The 21057-nt window shown below is 42.6% G+C and overlaps 4 protein-coding genes and 1 long non-coding RNA gene across 16 annotated transcripts; 1 reads left to right on the forward strand and 4 right to left on the reverse strand.

Moving 5' to 3' along the window:
* Positions 1 to 1450: 1450 nt before the first annotated feature.
* Positions 1451 to 2800, forward strand: LOC311009054 (C-type isolectin Sp-CL4-like; the record flags this gene model as incomplete). The annotated part of the gene is made up of 4 exons (XM_084003027.1): positions 1451 to 1516; positions 1595 to 1726; positions 1884 to 1992; positions 2585 to 2800. The coding sequence occupies 4 exons, from the start codon at positions 1451 to 1453 to the stop codon at positions 2650 to 2652; spliced, it is 375 nt and encodes a 124-aa protein (XP_083859153.1). The 3' UTR covers positions 2653 to 2800.
* Positions 2801 to 3752: 952 nt separating this feature from the next.
* LOC311009055 (ladderlectin-like) lies at positions 3753 to 5190 on the reverse strand (the record flags this gene model as incomplete). The annotated part of the gene is made up of 5 exons (XM_084003028.1): positions 3753 to 3820; positions 4014 to 4125; positions 4362 to 4472; positions 4555 to 4655; positions 5130 to 5190. 5 exons carry the CDS (start codon positions 5188 to 5190, stop codon positions 3753 to 3755), a joined length of 453 nt encoding a protein of 150 aa, XP_083859154.1.
* On the reverse strand, positions 4555 to 9730 carry LOC311009420 (Fc receptor-like protein 5). Of its 12 annotated transcripts, none has more exons than XM_084003569.1 (9): positions 9629 to 9730; positions 8967 to 9230; positions 8066 to 8317; positions 7725 to 7826; positions 7437 to 7502; positions 6290 to 6910; positions 5130 to 5998; positions 5001 to 5036; positions 4555 to 4655 (listed from the first exon to the last, which is right to left on the reverse strand). In XM_084003569.1, the coding sequence occupies exons 1-6, from the start codon at positions 9657 to 9659 to the stop codon at positions 6801 to 6803; spliced, it is 825 nt and encodes a 274-aa protein (XP_083859695.1). In that variant the 5' UTR covers positions 9660 to 9730; the 3' UTR covers positions 4555 to 4655; positions 5001 to 5036; positions 5130 to 5998; positions 6290 to 6800. The 12 variants fall into 12 exon arrangements, with proteins under 12 accessions (XP_083859695.1, XP_083859697.1, XP_083859696.1 ...); XM_084003571.1 differs by having other exon boundaries at positions 5130 to 5411; positions 5736 to 6910; XM_084003570.1 differs by having other exon boundaries at positions 5130 to 5411; positions 5594 to 6910.
* A 4127-nt stretch (positions 9731 to 13857) lies between these two features.
* On the reverse strand, positions 13858 to 15558 carry LOC311008961 (uncharacterized protein). The gene is made up of 5 exons (XM_084002921.1): positions 15456 to 15558; positions 15335 to 15370; positions 14948 to 15211; positions 14178 to 14307; positions 13858 to 14004 (listed from the first exon to the last, which is right to left on the reverse strand). The coding sequence occupies exons 1-5, from the start codon at positions 15478 to 15480 to the stop codon at positions 13986 to 13988; spliced, it is 474 nt and encodes a 157-aa protein (XP_083859047.1). The 5' UTR covers positions 15481 to 15558; the 3' UTR covers positions 13858 to 13985.
* A 914-nt stretch (positions 15559 to 16472) lies between these two features.
* On the reverse strand, positions 16473 to 18353 carry LOC311009568. The gene is made up of 3 exons (XR_014596664.1): positions 17925 to 18353; positions 16665 to 16706; positions 16473 to 16580 (listed from the first exon to the last, which is right to left on the reverse strand). It is a non-coding gene; the product is annotated as an uncharacterized lncRNA (long non-coding RNA).
* Between the last annotated feature and the right edge of the window lie 2704 nt (positions 18354 to 21057).

Raw genomic sequence — 21057 nt, forward strand, 5'->3', positions numbered from 1 at the left:
CCCTGACCCAGGTGTGGCTACACAGAGAGCAGAGGTGACCCTCTTTTATTTTCAGACTGCCCATTAAAAAGTCTGTCTCTGTCAAGATAAAGTCTGCACTGAGCTCAGTTTGGGTGAGTGGCATCGCTTCTGGAGTAGAAACTGTTCAAATATCTAACAATCACTTTAAGTGCTATCTAATTCAATATGTAAGTATGATATTACAGCTAGAAGGCATCAGTAAGAACCATCAAAGCTAGTTTGCTTTGGCAGCACTAGATACTTAAAGTCAAAGGGAGGGGATGGCAAATACCATTCTGCATGAGCGATGAGTTCATTGAGTTTACTGAGTCCGTACATTTACAAGCAGATGCCCCGATACGGACACAGGAAAGACGAAATACACAAGAAATGAATGAGATAACCAGACACAGGTGGGCAGACATGAGGGCAGGCTGAAAACTGATCGACCTTATTTGGAGTGTTGATTGAGCAGCTACAACGTTAGCATAGCCTAGCACCCCTCAACCAGACTCCATTCAGAAAACAAGCATTTAAAAAGATGTTTGCTTGTCGTCTTGCAGACAGACCTCACAAACCACGACTTCAGACTTTTTACAAATTGCCGTCATCATGTAGTTACTTCTGCATCCTTCTTATCTGTTTATTTATTTCAGCCATATAAATGGTAACACAGCTAAACACAAATGCTTCGGCAAATAAACACAACTGATCCTGCATTCAAACTCATGCGAGAAATGCAAGACAAAATTTTGCTACTCGTATTGGTGTGAATGCAACTTTACAGTTACGACGACTAAAAGCTAAAGAGTTTCAGCAATGTTTTTTCTTTCACACACCTTCAAGAAGAGTCAGTTGCATAAGTATACTTTCTCCCTGTGTTTATTCTCATGATTAAACATAATAAAACAAGACATTTGTTGATATTGGCAGAAGATTAAAATGTCCACAGGTCATGAGTTGGAAGTTTAAAAGTGGGTGGAAGTGCCTTCTGACAATCTGACAGAGGAGCAACGAGAATCCTGAACACATCTGTGGTGAGCCTCATCTTCTTCTTCTCTCTCTGTTTCAGGAGATCAGAAACAGGCCAACGAGCTGAGGTTCTCGGGTCCATGACTGAATTACAGTAAGATGCTGGAGCTGATATGTGACAGATTCCCGAGGGATGAATGAAGTGTACTTCTGATTCTTTCCAGATCATATCTCATTTTCGGAGCACTAAGACTTAGCGAGGCCTGAGCCATGCATCCAGCTGTGGTAACTACTGTCCTGCTGTTGGTGGGCATCCTGAACACCGCAACAGCCGATCTCAGCAGTAAGTACCACATCATCAACCAACACATCACCACAACCAAAACCTTGTCATTAACGCATGTGTTCTCCCACAGCCGATGGACTTAATTGGACATGTGAGAATATATACAAAGGGGAAGAATGTGTTGACGGATGGATGCGCATTGATGCGGGTCGCTGTATCAAATACTTCCCAGAGGAAAAGACTTTCGCTGAGGCAAAGGTCAGAAACAGAAAATAAATCTATCTGTTATGATAAAGTCCTGGTGAAGACTAACACTTACATCCATTGTGATTTCAGGAACACTGCGAAGGGTTAGCGAGTAAACTGGTCTCAATCCACGGTCTCGTCCAGATGACAGAAGCGCTTTGCACCAGCCTGCGTGCCAGCAGTGATCGCCAGGATTTTTGGATTGGGACCATAAGATCAGGGGTAAGCAGTGAAACACCTCATTGTGATCAGAGATAAGACAGCCTGGCTGGTGAGTGAACTGACCGATGGATGAATGTGAGGAAGACCCTGATGGACGATACATAGAGGAGTATGTGGCTCACATGTCACCACTGATTCTCCACTTTGTGTTTTTCAGGATGACTTCGTAAACATCGATGGATCTGACTTTGACTTCAGCGTATGGTACGAATATCAGCCAGACAACTTTCAAGGAGCAGAGAACTGCGTCGAGGTGAACCACAAAGGTAAGGAAATATGGAGGTTGTACTTCTAAGAATGGGTGGAAGCAAAACATTTACAATGGAGTTTGAGAATAATCTGAAAGACGGAATAATTCAAACGTGATGCAAAGAACAACGGGTATCACGAGGAGCCAGTCATGCTGACAGGTTCATTTCTAAGTTGCATGTGCCTGATATGACATGATTGAGCCCATGGTTGTTGGTGTTGTATGAGGGTAGGACATGTCATGTCACTTTGTAAAATCATTACTTTGGATCAGCCCCTTCTATCAAAAGTCAGCGAATCCAGCGCTATTTTCAGTTTCAGTCCCTTGTAAGGGGGTTCCCCGTTTTGAGAACTGAACTGGTCCTCCACATGGATTCCCCTTAAATTGTCCCGGCCACATGTTTTTCTATTTGTATATGAAAGACGTTGCTCATAGTGACGAACCTACAGGGAATGATTACACAATTCTGCAGCCCCCTCAGGTCTACGCAGCAAACAGCAGACACACACAGTTAGAAGGAACTAAAGCAGATGACAACAGAGTGAATGTTGGACTTACACCAGGTGACCACACGACCAATGGGATGTTTTCTCTTGTATTTTCTCCAGACTGGGGATGGTGGAACGACGACAACTGCGACGACAAGAATAGCTTCATGTGCGCTAAGGTCATGTGATCGTCGCCAGCTGGTGTTTGGTTTTCATTCTAAATCGGTGTCGCCATCTACAGACGATCAGCTGTGCTGCAGGTGGACCCATGTGTTTTATGATAACCGCTGCAAACACAAGCTCTTACATTTACTGCAATAAACGCTTCAGCATTCATGTTCCTGAGTCCTGTTTTACTTGTTCATGGTTGGTTATATGAGAGTAGAAAGCTGAAACATAATTGTGGCAGTTCTACAACACATTTCATGGTGGGAGCATTATCGGTGCAATAACCTATAACGTCCAGATTCAGAGCATATCAATGATTGGGGGATTGCCTCCACACAGCTCTCAACATGGCGACGACTGACTCGGGGGGGCTAGCAGCTAACAGTGTTAACCTGAGTGGGTACTTTTTTTGTTGCTGCCAAAAATGTACTTGAACAAAAGAACAAAACCTAAAAGTATAGATTATAGAAGCTTTAAACTCCAAATTTGTTTCTATTAATCGTCCAAATACTCGTTTTCTTAGTCATCAGTTATGTAATGTGGGTTTATCAGGCACATCCTGATTGGCCGGCTACACTTACTGTATATATATTTAAATTAAAAAAAATGCATGCAACAGGAGTGTCCTGAGTACATGGAGGATGATGTAGCATTCATGCTATGTCTTTTATTCTGTTGGTCACATACATCTTGACCTGAAACAACACATCCCACACTTTAGATTGTGGTTTAGAAATGCCATTCATTTGGCAAAGAAAGTGTAATGTGTACAATATTATTAGAGCTGTTTGAGATAAAGCAACACAGAACACACATTCATGACACACCAGCTTCTTTTAATGCATGAGCCTTTTATTCTTGCATTTTCTTTGCTAAAAGCATTCTTTCCATAACCCATTCTGCCTGCCCTTGTTAAAAGCACAAAGCCTCAGAGACAATCCGGCTCCTTTTTATGTCACTTGTCGCTTCCTTCCTTAAGTAGCGTTACAGCGATAGAAACTAACAGTAAGAATAACAAGTGTATAGGAAACCCTTCAGCCCGTATGCGAGTCTCATGGTGGAAGGACAGATGTGTTTAAAAGCGAATGCGTCTCCTCTGGTTGCGTTTTTACGGAAATTGTCACAACTTCCTGACACAGACGGACGGCTTTTCAGTGTCACAGAAATAGTCATCCCAGCACTTCTGAGCTGCAAATACAAAAACAAGAAAGGTGAGCCTTCTGTGTGGAGTTTGCATGTTCTGATCATCAAGTGAGCTATCTGAGAACATCAGTCAGATAAAACTCAAATAATTTGAGAAATTTCAAAACATGAGTATTTTTGTGGGATTGCTCCCCTCATCACTACCATCCCTCCTACATAAAGCATTATGTTGTTTTACCTCCATAATTCACCAGTAAACAATGCTGCCTGCCACTGCTGTTATTGGGCTCCCCAGGACACCAGCCAACGTAGTTGAAAGGTGTTCCATCACTCCAGAACCATTGGTTCTCCTGGAAGAAAGAATAGAAAATGAATATATTATGAAATTAAATGCTTAATAAGGGAAGAAAGAAAAGTGAGGCATTAAAGGCAAAAAAGGAATTAGATGTTTTAAAAATACAAGTAATAAAAAGAGAAATGGCGATTTTCAGGGCCAAAGTGGTAAAGGAACCGGAGAAACATATTATATGTATTGGGTGTGTCACAATGATTTATAAGATACCTGTTGTGCATCGGAACCTCCAACCCATGTGTGATCTTGCTGATGACTGGCGCTCAGTATCAGCCTCTGAATCTCGTGGTACTCCAGGACGTTGTGAATAGATGCGAGGTTTCCACCCAGGGACTGGCAGTTTTTCTACGGTGAGAAGGGCAACACCGAGTCAGCGTTTATGCAGACAAACTGGACTTGTGTCTTGAATCAGAGACAGCAGCGTTACCTCAGCTCGAGCCCAACTCAAGGGTTTTGGAAAGTAGAGGAAACAGCGCCCTCGGAACGGAGACCAACCGCCGGAACATGTTGACCTCTTGTCGAGACTTTCTGCTCAGAACAAACAGAGTTCTGTGGGTTAATGTCTCCGTTTGTATGATGTTTAAATTAGTGTATTAAATCCATTTATTTGGATTGTGTGAAGATGCTGAGTCATTATAAGATATATGTCACTATACCACAATATAACAATGCACAATGCATTGCACACTATAATATAACTACATAATATAACACAATGCATGGTGAAATAACACAAGATGACGCATTAAACATGGCACAAAGAAAAGTTAATAGAACAGAAAGCACAATAAAACAAATAACACGATAAAAATACATGACATAATACAACATAAATCAGCAATAAAATAATATCAAAAGTTCTACAACACTCGCCTGATTGGTCAGATTCGGGCGTTTCCTCTGGGAGAGCTAGAAATGTTTGACACTGCAGTTATTGACCTGGGTTGTTCCAGTTAACTGGTCATAAATACATGTGGATCAGTTCCTACATGTCATACTCACCAGCAGCTCCAGCCAGAACCATCATGGCACTGACAAGTGCAGACACAGTCAGCAGCTTCATGGTGGGGATGTGAGATGATGAATACCTGTATGTACTAACGTACGGTCAGTCCAGTGAAGGGAAGTCAGGAAATAGTGAAGTTTGAAACAAACCTGTAGCTTCAGCCGTCCTGGAAGGAGGTGGTGAAAAAGAGGAAGACGAGCTCTTAAGTAGAGTCTCTTATCTTATCATCTCTCAAGAAACAGGGAACTGGGAGTTGACACTGTAATGTTGCATGTGACCTTAAGTCAGAAAGACTATGTAAGGTAGTCGGCAAGAGACAAATAACTTTTTGATCCAGTGTGAACTGTGTCATGAACAAGGAGAATGTTTCAAGTCCAGAAAGTCTCAGTTTATCGTAGCATCATTTAGTTTAGCGCTCAGTGAAATACATATCTCCTCTCACACAACATGCATCACTCACACGGCCGTTAGCTTGTCTTTCTAGCTAGCTAGCTAACTTAAATCACAAATGTAATGTCATCTCAGGTGAATATGCGACTTCCTAGACATGCAAACTTTAAATTGATAAATTGACAAACTTATAGTCCCTTGCCATTGACTACCTTACATGGTGATCTTCTGGTGGTCTCCAGAGAAAACACAAGCAAATATAGAAACCCGTTGAAGCCAATGACGAAGGGGTAAAACTGCAGTTCCTCAAATGTTTCTTGAGAAATCTGATGCATCAGAAATTATGTAATGAGATACAATGATAACTGATGAAATAATACCTCAACTTCTCTATTGAAGTTGTTATCAGATGCTTCTTCTTCCTCAGAATGTTCAGAGTGATGCCATTCCCAGGCTATTTGTTATAGTGAGTCATCTGCAGCGTCATGTTGAAAAAACATTAAATTAAAAAATCTTTTTCACCAATTCCATGTATTAAAACATCTGGCAACTTGCAGAAATGTTGCACAGAATGAGTGAAACTGTGTTTTCTGACCCTTACCATGGATCTATATGTCTCACAAAGAATACAATGAGTATGAATGAGTATGATATAATATAATATATGAGCAACATAAAGTTGTGATGCATTATTGCTTGTAGATTTAGAGGTTCAACTTTTTTTCATCTAAGTCGTGGACTTCTTTAATGAATTGGTTCTACTAACCTTTATAAAACACTTTCCCAGTTTATTACATGTACATTGCACCGTCCTTTCACAAAGTTCTCCATGCTTTTGGATACCAGCTGTTTGATGCAGCATTCAGCACACGTAATGATAAAGACCATCCAGAATTACAAACGTGTATATCGTCAATATAAGTCAATATCCCATTGAAGGGAATACAGCTTCCTTTTCATTCGTGATCACAGCAAACACTTCACAGCGATAGAAAACAGTGTTGACTTTGATGTAGTTGTTGTCTACCATTAGTGTTATAGTCTCAGTCTTCCTATGCAACGTGATTTGGCATTGGTCATCCACCAGAGTGCGCCATCTCGCTCTTTTCTGGGCCTGGGCTTCTGCTTCCTGACAGCTTTTCTCCAAGTCTTGCAGCATGGAAAGTCTCCAGGTGTTTTGGCGGACCCTCTTCCCCTTTCCCTGTGGATTTTGGGCTATGTAGCAAGGCTAAACAGGCTGATGAGGTTCCTGGCGTCTCTTGATCAGCAGTAGAGTTTCAGGCTCTGTAAATCATCACAGTGCCTGGTGTGTATCTAGACCTAGCAGGGTTTGGTCTGTATACAGCGACAGAACACTGCAAAAAGGAATGCCTATTCTGTGACCTGCCTGAAAAAAGAACAGTGGAGCAAATTACCATAAAAAGGAACCTGTTCAGCATTCAGAGATACAGCAAGTCTACGTTATAGTGTTTCAGTTGTTGCATTGCATGCATGAAAGTTCATTCTTGACCCGAGTTGGATTTTTATTATACTCTAAGTCCGACAAAACTTCTTCTGGAGCTTCACACACATTCACACTGCTACAGGGGCAATTTGGTGTTCAGCAACTTGCCCAAGGACACTTCAGCATGTGGACAGCAGTGTGTGTGTGTGTGTGTGTGTGTGTGTGTGTGTGTGTGTGTGTGTGTGTGGTTGTGGTTGTGTGCTCTACTTATACCCAAATTGGGGACTTTCGTCAGCTCACCAGTTTATTGGGGACGGTTTTCCTTTGGGGACCAAAACCACCATCCCTGACTAGTTTTTGGTTAAATTATATTCAACATGCTCCAAAATGTTTTGCATGTGTGTGTGTGTGTGTGTGTGTGTGTGTGTGTGTGTGTGTGTGTGTGTGTGTGTGTGTGTGTGTGTGTCACCTTTTTGCTTGCACCTCCGTGTGCTGGTGACATCATTGTACAACACAAGCGAAGGATCAATTTTACCTGCAACACAAGACGTGTTACTGCTACCAGCTGGGTTCAAACATTTAAATTCACACACATTTCAGATCATTCTTCTTCATTTAAATTTTACAATTTTTTCCCCACAAGAACCTCGATGTTGTGATTCACATCTGTCAGCTGTAGACTACAGCTAAATTCCATTCAACTCACACATTTTCTTGACAAATGGATGTCATTGTATTGACAGGAAAGCAGGCTGACCTTTGTCGCTCCACCAGAGGCAGAGCAGCACCGCGGAGACCAGCAAGAGGCAGGCGGCCACCACAGGAAGTGCGAGGGTTGATTCAGCTGGCTCAGGACGCCCTGCAGAAATACCACAGGTTGATCTCAATGCAACAACAAAGTGCAACAAACAGCTACAGATTCTATTTATCGATCGTCTCATCTAAACCAGCACTTTCCCCAAGATGTTGAAGGCATTCGTTTGTCGGTCTTTGTTTCTTCATGATGAAATCAAACTCAACAAGGTAAAACATTTGTGTCTTTCTTGGAACGACAACACCGGATGAAGTTGTTAAAAAAATAGTTTCGTTAGTTCTCACCTCTGACATCCAGCCGGCTGACGGGTGATTCTCCACCATCAAGGACGTCACACTTGTACAGACCTTCATCAGACTTAGAAACACCGTGGATGGTCATCTCTCCTGTAGGGCTGCTCCTGAGGAGGAGGCCATCTTTGTAGAAATCAGCGGTGAGGCTGGAGGAGGAGGAGGAGGACTTGGTTCTGCAGCGCAGAGTGACGGGTTCTCCCTCAACCACAGGGAGGACCGGACTCTCCAGGATCACCGAGCCAGCTGAGGGGCAGACGGACAAGAAGACAGTTAGATGTCCACATTTTAACCTTTTCCTTCCTTCACGCGCCTTGAACTCGACGCCCATGGATCGGTTGAGTGATGAAACAAACACAACATATCAAATACTCACCCTTTAACACAAGGACAGTCTCCAATAATGTTTCCATACAACTAAACTGCACTCACAATTAGGTTTTACCTTCTTTTTTTTCTTCTGGACTGAAAAATTGCAGTTTTAAACATTAAAAAACATAGTAATAAGTGAAAAAACATCATGGTTTGGCTTAACTATGACTATGAAAGAAAACAGAAAGGTAACATAAGCATTTGGTTGATGCGGGACACTAACATCAGCCTCTTAGTGGAACTCCTGTGTTTTCATGTCCACCACCCAGACCTCCTCCCTATGAGGACTTCATCTGACTCCTTTCAATGCAGTTTGGTTGGCCCAGGCTGGTTATGTCCATCTTTACTACCTACAGAGTGACGGTCAGGAAAACGTTGAAGCAAGTTGCTCGAAGCCTCTGAACAATGTAAATGCTAAGTCCAAGAAGCCGTTAGCCTCAGCTAACCAAACCCCTTGTGTGTGCAGCCTCTTGCAGAAGGACATAAACATGCTACACTTTGGTTTTTCTTAGCTCAAACCCACCGGTCACGTAGATGCTGACGGTGTCGCTGCACTCTCCTGCCGCAGACTCGCACCAGTACACCCCGCTGTCGAAAGGGTAAAGGTCATCGATGATGCAGTGGGAGTCGTTGCTTCCTTCCCTGGACCTCGAACAGTCCTGGTTGCTGTTTAAGGATGTGTTCCTCTTCACCGTCCACTTGCTGGAGTTCCCCTGCTGCCCACAGCTCAGACAGACGGAGTCGTACTGGAAGAACTGGGATCTGTCGGGGACGACCCTTAGAGCGGCTGCAGGGAACAGACGTTTGTTCATCAACGCTGCTCAGCAGAAACATTTAAATCTCAGCAAGCTTCTTGCTTCCTTGTTTCACTACACAAGTTATTTTGCACAATAGGTGAGTTGGTTCAATCTGCTCGGAGCTTCCTGGTTCTCTTTCTACAATGCAACACTATACAAAAAGACAAAGAGTGGGTTCTGTGTGGCTCTACACACCTACTGGCACAGTACATACAGTAGATACAATGAAAGCACCCCAAATCAAAGAACATGCCAGAAGAAAACTGAGTTTTCACTGATTTCCAAATGTATGCGTCAAACGCTTCCTTAACACAAACACGTTTACCAGGTAGTGGAATCATCAACGATTTCTATATCATCACACACACACACAAGTCACACTACTCACCAACCACAGTGCACAGAGTTGAGATGTCCATGCTGCTGGCTGTTAAAAGACCGACTAACTGGCAGCCTGGGTGGCTACATCTCTCCTGACTTTAGAGGCTACAGCTTCCTGTTGAAGCCTAAAAATAAACTGCATGTACACGTGTGTGAAAACATGACATGCAAGGTGTCAGCAGTGACCACCAATGTCAGCGTTTTCAACCAGATATAATTCTCGATGTAAAAACCTTCAAATCTCACATTTCAAGAAAATGAAACACGAAATTCAAAATAAATAAATAAATAAATAGATGACTTAATGCAACAATTCATTACGGTATTAACCGAGTGATTGGCCTTAAAAAGAGATAATGATGGGTTTTCCTTGGCAGAGGTTTGGGGTAATAACATTGCCAGCTGGACCTGGATGAGCTTTGCCTCTGTAAACTCTCCTGCAATGTCTTTTGATGGCCAGCAGGTGGCGCAGAAGACTTGCTGTTCAGTTGTTTCTGAATGTTTGAAGAGGTTACACATGTTGCAGCTCTGTGCCACTTTCTTGTCAGTGTATCTTGCTGCATTTTTTATCAATCAAACTCTCCTCATTGGTTTCCATGGTTACGTGACTGTTGCGTAATTATGTTACGTCTGTTTTGGCACAAACTTATGATTAACCCTAACCTGAAACATCTGGAAGTGATGTAGCCACCCATGTTATGTACTTGATGATAAAACCTATCAAATAAGTAGATTGGGGGAAATGATTGTTAATAGTTGAAAAATACATTTAGGCAAAGATGTGGAATATTAAGGTTTGTTGAAAAGTTGATGCTAAACTGTATTTCTGGTTTGTATGAAGCAGCAGTCGAAGGGCTATGAATGAGATGGACAAACTGAAGTTACACTGATTGATAAAAGTTTAATTATACCAATGATGTATGACAAAAGATGTGAAATATTATCAACTGTATATGAATTCATTAAAACAATAAATTCAGATGACGTCTTGTGGCCTGCTGCTTGTATCAGCCTGGTGGTCGCTTGCTTCACGTCCTTCTGAAGTTGTCTTCCCTGTTTGGAGACGGAAAACAAATAAGGAAAGAAGAACTTTTGTCAATCATTCTGAAATTCAAGATCATTCAGTGGCGGTACTGATGGAGTCCCGCGTTCCCTATGAGGTCTTATTAAAATTGTACCTTAATTACACATATGATGTTTGTCAGTGCAACAGCTCTTTAAGCTACGTAAGAACATTAACCACTGAAGATCGTGAATGCAACCGAAACAAACTGACCTCCCCTATCCGTAGGGAGTGGGTGGAATACATTGGCCACATATACATCAAACATAGACTCAGAGCTTTTCCGTTGTCGGTTGGGACGGCGTTATCAGCCATAGCTAGCCAGTAGAGCTCGAAACAAGGAGAAGCTCTGATTTCAACACACACAGAGGGACCGTTATGTCATTCTCTGCTCCGGTAAACATTTCAGAGCAGAGCAGGTGTTTCGGATCAATGAGTGACCGTGTTAACTGGTGACTCCCAGACGGCAGCTGTTGAAAACACCCAACAGAACATGCAGGTGTGCTCGAGTGTCAAGTTACGCCTGAACGTCACCAGATAACACGGCCACTTGTTTTACTGAAACACCCGTCTGCACTGAAGCTGAATTCTGTACAACTTGAATACTTGGAATATTGCCATACAGTAGCGTTGCAAAATAGTGGCAATGTGCAGCAGAAGGTCAAGTTTTAGTGAACATATTGTCAACAGGGCCTTTACTGAATATGAGTATCGCCGTCAGTCATACGTGTAGTGGACTACAGAATAGATGGTTCCCTCTTCTGGCAGATGTGGCTCCATACCAGCTCTGGACCCTTCAGGCTCTGTGAAATAAATACCACAATATTCAGAATTGACAGATTCTTTGTTTCGTGTTATTGTTATTTACATGATTTTACAACTCTTTGTTGCTTGTGCCTTGAAGCTGATACTCAAAGATGATTTTTTTTAAACTTTCCATCTCAGTGACTGTGAGAAACCTCTTGTCAGGTAGGTGATTATTTTAAAGCTGCTGAGAGACCATTTCACTCTGTGGTTTTCTCGTGTGGTTTATAACTGACAGCATCAAATGTTCTGCAGACATAAGTAAAAATAGAAAAAAGACACTCACATGCTATACACATTGTCAAGCTGTTAATCCTCAATAATAGGGGTTAAAGGTTTTGTACATGTGAACATGCAACGTTTCCTCATATCAACTATTTCTCCTACAAAACTGGAGAAATGAAACTAAACTGCACTTTCAATTCTGCCTCCGGCAATAAAATAATAATTTCAGATTAAAGTATTTGCAAATGGCAAGACAACATATTTTTTGCATATATTGTTAAATAGGTGCACAATATGACTGGGGATGTGATCTCAAAGGCTTAAAGGGCATTTGATCTCAACTATCAGGAGTTGCAGCCAATAGAAACTAAATTATGATTGCCCTTTAACAATGACAAATAGTCCCTATATCACTATTTGCATGGGGTTTGTACGTCTCACCAGGTGAGCGTGATCCAGGCCGACACTGCAGGACAGATAAAATTATAAACTGCTCAAAAAAATAAAGGAAACACCTAAACACCACACGCTAGTTCTCAATGAATAACATATTCCAGTTGGAAATCCTTATTCATTACAAAGTGCAAAGCGTTGACAACAAAACAACACAAGGATGATTAATGAAATCAAAATCCTCATCTTATGGAGGTCTCGATTCAGAATCATATGGAAAATCAAAGTGGAAAATCAGAACGCAGGCTGATCCAACTTTTGTGGAGATTTTTCAAGACATGTCATTATGATCCTCAGTAGTGCGTGTGGCCTCCACGTGCCTGTATGACCTCCCTACGACGCCTGGGCATGCTGCTGATGGGACGACGGATGGTCTGAGGGATCTCCTCCCAGACCTGGACCAGAGCAGCAGTCAACTCCTGGACAGTCTGTGGTGCGACATGGTGTTGGTGGATGGAACGAGACATGATGTCCCAGATGTGCTCTATAGGATTCAGGTCTGGGGAATGGGCAGGCAAGTAAATAACATCAATGCCTTCATCATGCAGGAACTGCTAACACACTCCAGCCACATGAAGCCTAGCATTGTCATGCATTAGAAGGAATCTAGGGCCCACTGCACCAGGTCTCACAATGGGTCTGAGGATCTGGTCCCGGTACCTAATGGCAGTCAGGGTACCTCCGGCAAGCACATGGAGGGCTATGCGACCTTCCAAATAAATTCCTCCCCAGACCATCACTGACCCACCTCCAAACCGGTCATGCTGGAGGATGTTACAGCAGCAGAACGTTCTCCGCGGCGTCACCAGACCCTGTCACGTCGGTCACATGTGCTCAGGGTGAACCTGCTCTCATCCGTGAAGAGCACAGGGCGCCAATGGCAAGTCTGCGAATCTCTGTGATCTCTAGCAAAAGCCAATCACATTGCACGGTGTTGGGTTGTAAGCACAGGCCCTATTTGTGGACGTCAGGCCCTCAAACCACCCTCATGGAGTCCATTTTAAGACCGTTGAACATCAGTGGCCTGCTGGAGGACATTTTGTAGGGCTCTGGCAGTGCTCCTCCTGCTCCTCCGTGCACAAAGGAGCAGATATCAGTCCTGCTGTTGGGTTGTTGTCCTTCTTCGGCCCCCTCCACGTCTCCTGGTGTACTGGCCTGTCTCCTGGAATCTCCTCCATACTGTGCTGGGGGACACAGCAAACCTTCTTGCATTGATGTGCCATCCTGGATGAGTTGCACTAACTGGGCAACTTCTGTGCGTTGGAGAAACCGCCTCATGCTACCTCTAGTGGTGCAAACACTTGCCAAAATTAAAAAAAGAAGAAAATCTGCCAGAAAGGCCGAGAACAGAGAAATGGTCTGTGGTCACCACCTGCAGAACCATTCCTTTATAGGGATGTCTTGCTAATTGCCACTCGTTTCCACCTGTGGTCTGTTCCATTCACACAACAGCAGGTGAAATTGATTCCCAATCAGTGCTGCTTCCTAATTGGACAGGCTGAAACCTCAGGAATATGATTGACTTGCAGTTACATTATGTTGTTTTAGTGTTCCCTTTATGTTTTTTAGCACAGTATATGTCGTGATAGGAAGGGCAGCAGAGGAGATGCGTGGAACACAAAGCATCATCACTGAGGCGTCTGCTGAAGTTAATCATTCAATGTGATTTCCAGGAGACGCTGTACCTTTCCGACAGAGAAGTCCCGTCAGCAACAGCAGCAGAGCCACCAACGAAACACCGAGCCACAGCAGAGAAGGAGGCCAGGAGGGGAGATGAGGGGAGCGTCCAGCAGCTAGGAAGGAAGTTAATAAACGTGAATTAAACATCCATCTTGAACCTGGAGAGGGAAAAAGACATCCAAACATACAAAAGCAAAAAACAAAATCACCTTGACTTGTTTTTGAAACAGCCAGCCAGCTCTGTGGTGATTCTCCGGATCCAGAGATGCTGCACTTATAGAGTCCTTCATCAAACTTGGACACATTTTTGATGGTCATGTGGTTTTCGTACCCGGTGACGAGGGGGGATCCGTCTTTGTAGAAATCAGCAATTTGTCTGGAGCTTTTCTCCTTACAATGAAGAATCACGTCGTATCCCTCCACCACAGGACGGGCAGGAACTTCCAGGATCACAGAACCATCTGAACAATGTGGGCAAAAGATATTTTCTGTTAAACCTCCTATATATATTCAGCAGAAAACGTGGAGAACAGACACAACAATATACAGTATTATTGCATGTAACAGGAGCTATTACTTCATTTGTGCAGGACTTGAAGTGCTTGTTGGGGAAAATAATAAAACAAATAAATGCAAAAGATAAATGCAAGACCTATATATGCAACCTGATCTCATGGGAAGGCATATAAATACCTTGTCCTGATCGTCCACCATAAGCAGATGGCGTAAATTCCTTGAGTGCATCTTCTCCTAATACCAGCCTTTTGGAGAAACTTAGTGGAGTGCCAACAAACTATTTATCTGTATTGACATTGTGCAGACAAAGCTCTGTTTTAGCCCTAAACTAGTTGCCCTGACTAATTTGAGAAACAGGAAGCATTTCTGCGATTTCAGTTATTGTTTGAGGTCACCATGCCGGATTACTTCTTGCTGTTGCAGGAACCGGTTCTGTTAGGTCCAAAATTCCAGCACAGATACCTAATTCTTTTTAGCATCTTCCTAAATATGTCTCTTGACTGCATGAAAATGTTCCACTGTTGAACTGGAGACCTCAAACACACACTGAAAAGTGAATGTTCATTGATAATTTGCTGAACACACCCGTGACGGTGATGTTGACAGCGTTGCTGGTGTTCCCCCGTGCATCTTCACACCAGTACTCTCCACTGTGTCTGCTCATGGCAGGATCCATGGTGCAGGATGGTGCTGATGAGTCCCAGCTGTAAGAATCAGTTGGGCTTGTTTTGTGGAGCTTCCACATCACTCTCCATTCAGTCAAACCACTGAACTCTTTGCATTTAACATTGACGGCCTCATATTCGAAAAACTGCAGTTTATCTGGAAGAACACAAGGAAAAACTCCATCTGAGACGGAGAGAAATTAAATAGTAAACGTTAATTCAGTCAGTTTTTGTTAACGTAATAAACGTTTACAAAAACTGAAGACTGTAGAACTCTATACATGAAAATGAATTAAGTCCAACTTACCAGCTTGTCCAACCAGCAGAGCCAACACCTCCACTACTGGAGAAAACCATGAAAACAGATGTACTTTACTCAGTGTCCATATGTGTCTGCTGGGAGAGTAAAATCAAGTCTCAGTACTCACTCAGTCTGAGTTGTGTGACCTCCATGATGTCTTCCTGCTGACTGTCTGAGCATCAGCCTGAATACCTCATGGTGTAGGTCAGAACCTCCTCTTCCTATTTTCATTATTTCCTGTTTGAATCAGACACACAGAAACATCTATGTGAGGCAGAGCTGCTGTAGTGCAGATAATTGTCTCACTGGTTTGATCCAGGAAACGATAAGGGTGGGAAGATGAACAATAAATCATCCGTAATGTCTCAATTTTGGGGAACACAAATTTAGTGGACACAAAAGCAGACTCGGACGAAAAAAGTAATGAAGGTTAATGATGAAAATAAACATACTTTAAACAGTCCAAAAAGCAGGCAACAAAGGGGAAGAGCCCAAAAATCAAAGCAGGCAAACATCCAAGAAAGAAATGACGCGGAAGTATCGAGGTTGCAGCCTTGATAAGAGTTAGATGATCTAACAAGTCTTTAGATTGTCTGTGTTATGTTTATTGGATTTACAACACTTGGTGGCTGTTTTGCTAGGGAGGACGTGCAAGCTTAGGGCCGTGTTGGATACTTCCTGATGTGCAAAATTATCTACTCTGTTATAGATCTATATCATCCGCCATGGCAGAATTACATAGCCTCGTGTTCCTTATAAATTCTCCTTCACATCTTTCTTTGAGCTCATGATTTTTTCCATCAAGGTCACAGAAAAATGGCTCGGGGAAGATTGAGGACATCATTTTTCATTTTTATAATTCGACTGCAGCCAATGAGTTGGACATTCCTGCTCTGTCTGCTGAAACTCTACCTGAATTGGAATGGTTTCCTTCACGCTGTATGCCCACGGCCATGGTTTGTGCCAGCGTCCCCCCTGGTTCTTGGTGTCGCTGCAGTCCTGGCTGGTTGGTGTAAATTTAAACGTAAGTCACACTTGTTAAGTTGTATTTTATGTAAGTTTGATGTTGTTTGTGTGAATATACAGTATTTTTGTATTGTCGTATTTTGTGCTATCAGGGAAACAAATGTTTTGATTCACTGGATTTCGTGTTTAATAACATGTTCTTGTGTGTTTCGGTATTGCATCTTTCTTTTTTAGAAAAACAACAACAAACAACAACAAAGCTGAATTTGAGAAGGAAAACGAATCGCTGAAGAGGCAAGGAGAAGACAAAGACACGTTACTAAAGAACCTGAAGAGGCAAGGAGAAGACAAAGACACGTCACTAGAGAACCTGAAGAGGCAAGGAGAAGACAAAGACAAGTTACTAGAGAACCTGAAGAGGCAAGGAGAAGACAAAGACACGTTACTAAAGAACCTGAAGAGGCAAGGAGAAGACAAAGACACGTTACTAGAGAACCTGAAGAGGCAAGGAGAAGACAAAGACACGTTACTAAAGAACCTGAAGAGGCAAGGAGAAGACAAAGACACGTTACTAGAGAACCTAAAGAGGCAAGGAGAAGACAAAGACACGTTACTAGAGAACCTGAAGAGGCAAGGAGAAGACAAAGACATGTTACTAGAGAACCTGAAGAGGCCAGGAGAAGACGTAGACACGTTACTAGAGAACCTGAAGAGGCCAGGAGAAGACGTAGACACGTTACTAGAGAACCTGAAGAGGCAAGGAGAAGACAAAGACACGTTACTAGAGAACCTGAAGAGGCCAGGAGAAGACAAAGACACGTTACTAGAGAACCTGAAGAGGCAAGGAGAAGACAAAGACACGTTACTAGAGAACCTGAAGAGGCAAGGAGAAGACAAAGACACGTTACTAGAGAACCTGAAGAGGCAAGGAGAAGACAAAGACACGTTACTAGAGAACCTGAAGAGGCAAGGAGAAGACAAAGACACGTTACTAGAGAACCTGAAGAGGCCAGGAGAAGACAAAGACACGTTACTAGAGAACCTGAAGAGGCAAGGAGAAGACAAAGACACGTTACTAGAGAACCTGAAGAGGCCAGGAGAAGACAAAGACACGTTACTAGAGAACCTGAAGAGGCAAGGAGAAGACAAAGACACGTTACTAGAGAACCTGAAGAGGCAAGGAGAAGACAAAGACACGTTACTAGAGAACCTGAAGAGGCAAGGAGAAGACAAAGACACGTTACTAGAGAACCTGAAGAGGCAAGGAGAAGACAAAGACACGTTACTAGAGAACCTGAAGAGGCAAGGAGAAGACAAAGACACGTTACTAGAGAACCTGAAGAGGCAAGGAGAAGACAAAGACACGTTACTAGAGAACCTGAAGAGGCAAGGAGAAGACAAAGACACGTTACTAGAGAACCTGAAGAGGCAAGGAGAAGACAAAGACACGTTACTAGAGAACCTGAAGAGGCAAGGAGAAGACAAAGACACGTTACTAGAGAACCTGAAGAGGCAAGGAGAAGACAAAGACACGTTACTAGAGAACCTGAAGAGGCAAGGAGAAGACAAAGACATGTTACTAGAGAACCTGAAGAGGCCAGGAGAAGACAAAGACATGTTACTAGAGAACCTGAAGGAGGAACTGGAGGAACAGCACGATCAACTCCAAAAACAAGTTGATGAGGTGGAGAAAGAGAAAGAGGAGAACAAGAGGCAGCTTCAGGCAGTGGAGATGGAAATAACAGAGAGAGAATCTGACAAACAATTGATAAAAGACAAAAAGAACCTCTTACAGGCTCAGTCAAAATTGAACCTGACAAAGAACAATTATGAGAGACTTAAACTAAAGATGGACCAATGGTTGGCCTCGATACAGTCTGAGTTAACAAAGTAGGGGAGGGATGTTCAAACCTGGTCGGACCAGCTGAGCCGTCCATAAAAGTGGAAGCAAGTTGATTCATAATGTGCTCTTCACCAAATGTAATGGCCAGGAATAATCAGCCCACGTGTTTTTGCAAATTAGCGAACAAAGTTATCTTTGGTATCACTTTCATTATCACCAACTCTGTCGCAGCTGAATCACTGGACATTTATGACGGATAATAAAATCAAATAGATGTGAGTAGTTGAGTGCAGACGACATGTGAGGACAAGATTTTATTGACATATTTGCATGTTTATATAAAGGTGTCAAAAAGCTGAGCAGCTGCATGATTTATATTAATCATGTCTGGTTGTTGTTCAATAATGGCTGATTATTTCAGATCAAATAAAATCTTGTTTAAAAAGTTTTTTGTGGAAGTTTGTCCTTATTCACCGTCACATTTATGTATAGCCGGGTGAAAATGGTTGGACCCACAATGCAGGCGGAGACAAAAAGGTAGAGTGGATGCAAGTCTACAGGAAAAGCAAACCGGATTAAAGCTGCAGAGTCAGCACACCTCATCTTATAGGTGCTCATGTTCAAAGTACAAATGGTTTGATTTGAGGACTTTGTCCCCCACAGTCTAAGAGATATGAGGAGACACGCACACAACAGGTATGTGGGGTTAAAATTCTGCTTTTAAAATGGCTGCTATCATGTTTTCATGTTTTCTATAAAAATATAGAAAGAAAACAGAACTTCCTTTACCATTGACTGAATGTGAGACTTTAGTCTTACCTGCTCCATTCGTGTTTGGGTAATTGCCGCTGCCTCGCCTGTAATAAATATGTCCAAACTCGCTAGTTTAAGTGACGTCCATTTTAAAGTGTATCTCGGAGTTGTTTGTTCCATATCAGGAGATGCTTATCTTTGTACTTTTGTGAAAATGGGGAAATCAAAAACAGCTTATGTTTGCATTTTAGCAAGTTCTCGCCACTAAAATTCTTAGTATTAGCTATTAGCAGTTGGTGTTTGCAAAGGACCCATAGATGTACACACTACTATCACTGGCGTACTGATACTGAAGAAAGCATTAACGTGTAGTTCATCTTCCCATAATGTTACAGAGATCCCGTCCAAATGGACAGGAAAGTCTGGAATTAGGTTATCATTGGTTTCACTTGCTCATGCAGATTCTGCACAATTCAATATTCATGCACACATTATGCTGCTATAATGTTGTTTACAGTACAAATACTACTTCCCATACCCTTTTTCTACTCTTTCATGTTTCATAAATGTGTATTTGAATTTCCTCACTCCAGGATGGTTCACATTAAGGACGGACTTCACAGACTTGGCGGACCTGTCAGTGTTTTCAAGAACATTGTCGTCTGCTTCCTTCTCCAAACACAGTTTTGTGGAGGTAACTTCACAAACAACATAACAGGAAAACACGTTGAGCTACCTTCTGTTGAAAATTATAACATAGAAACAATTCATTCATGCCCTTGTCTGTTAACCCAGAAACAATTTTAGATAGAAAACTGGAAAGACACAACAGAAACCACAATCAACACCTCATATTTGTGGTGAATATTCAACCTGAAGGGGAAGTTAATGCAAACCTCACGTTTTCCAGGTCAGTCCCAGGTGATTGGTCCACTCCAGCCTGTCATTGCGATGGTTGGTGATGATGTCGTTCTACCTTGTCAGCTGGAACCTCCCGTTGATGCTGTTTCCATGACGATGGAGTGGAGGAGACTCGACCTGGACCCCAGATTTGTGCATGTGTGGCATGAAGGTCAGGAGCTTCTGGCTGACCAGAACGAGGCCTACAAGGGACGAACATCTCTGTCCGTCAACAAGCTGAAGCTCGGAGACATCTCACTGAAACTGTCCAGGGTGAAGATCTCTGATAACGGGACGTACAGATGCTACATTCCAAGGCCGAATAAAGAATATGTTGTTGGGCTTCATGTTGGTGAGTAAACTGACTATGCTGCCCCACATACAGACCTTCTCTGCCTTAGAATTTGCCACTCATTTATCCAAACATTGGGCTCAGGTTGGGGTTCACCGTCTTACTTCTGTAGTCTTCAACACCTAGACCCGCCGAGGAACTGGACCCTGTGATTAATGCACAACCTGCTGTAATATCTGAGCTACAACTGCCCCAATGTGGGGAACTATTTACCCTTGCATGTACTGTTAAACTCTATAAATCAAGTCTATATTTTCTTCAGCTGATTTTACCAAAAAGCATGCTGTTATTTGTGTTTATTTCATTTAAATTGGCAGTTTCTGCAACACAGTTTTATTTTTTAATGTTCAAATGTGGACTTTTGAATAATTTGTATCATCACAAACCTGTCGCCTTAAAATGACGTTACCATGCAAATAAACTGCACTCTCAATTAAGCTTTGAGGTGTTTTCTCCTGGATTTTGGCTGCAGATTTAAATGTGGTGGTTGAAACTAAACAAAATCACAACAAAACTACTTGTGATTGTGTCTAGTATTTGGTTTGGCTCAAAGTAAGTAAGTTTGTTCAGCAACGTTTAACGTCATTGAGTCAAATTTAATGGGACACAGACAGTGGCCTCCTGCGTAAAATTCCTGTTTGTTTGACCCATCCACCTTTAATTATTACCTATCACCATTGATACATCGTTCAAGCCTTGGACCAATCATGTCTGTCTGATCTGATCAGGTGCTGCCTCCTCAGCTGCTGTCAGCCTAGCAGGCATCAACAAGACCACCAATGGAGTCATGTTACAGTGTGAGTCTGAAGGCTGGTATCCAGAGCCCGAGCTGTTGTGGCTGGATGCTGAGGGGAACCTCCTCTCTGCTGGACCTCCAGAGACCCTCCGAGGTCCTGATGACCTCTATACTGTCAG

The sequence above is a fragment of the Eutrigla gurnardus genome (genome assembly GCF_963514095.1).
Source record: "Eutrigla gurnardus genome assembly, chromosome: 23".
In the NCBI taxonomy this organism is placed as follows: domain Eukaryota; kingdom Metazoa; phylum Chordata; class Actinopteri; order Perciformes; family Triglidae; genus Eutrigla; species Eutrigla gurnardus.

Coding starts and splice junctions, on each gene's coding strand:
- LOC311008961 (XM_084002921.1), bottom strand. CDS start 15,480: ATGGAGGTCACACAACTCAGACTGA. Junction 15,212..15,334: donor TCTGCTGGTTGGACAAGCTG/GTAAGTTGGACT, acceptor TCTCCGTCTCAG/ATGGAGTTTTTCCTTGTGTT. Junction 14,308..14,947: donor TGTCAACATCACCGTCACGG/GTGTGTTCAGCA, acceptor CACATTGTTCAG/ATGGTTCTGTGATCCTGGAA.
- LOC311009420 (XM_084003569.1), bottom strand. CDS start 9,659: ATGGACATCTCAACTCTGTGCACTGTGGTTG. Junction 7,827..8,065: donor CAGCCGGCTGGATGTCAGAG/GTGAGAACTAAC, acceptor GTATTTCTGCAG/GGCGTCCTGAGCCAGCTGAA. Junction 6,911..7,436: donor ACGGAGGTGCAAGCAAAAAG/GTGACACACACA, acceptor TTCTTTTTTCAG/GCAGGTCACAGAATAGGCAT.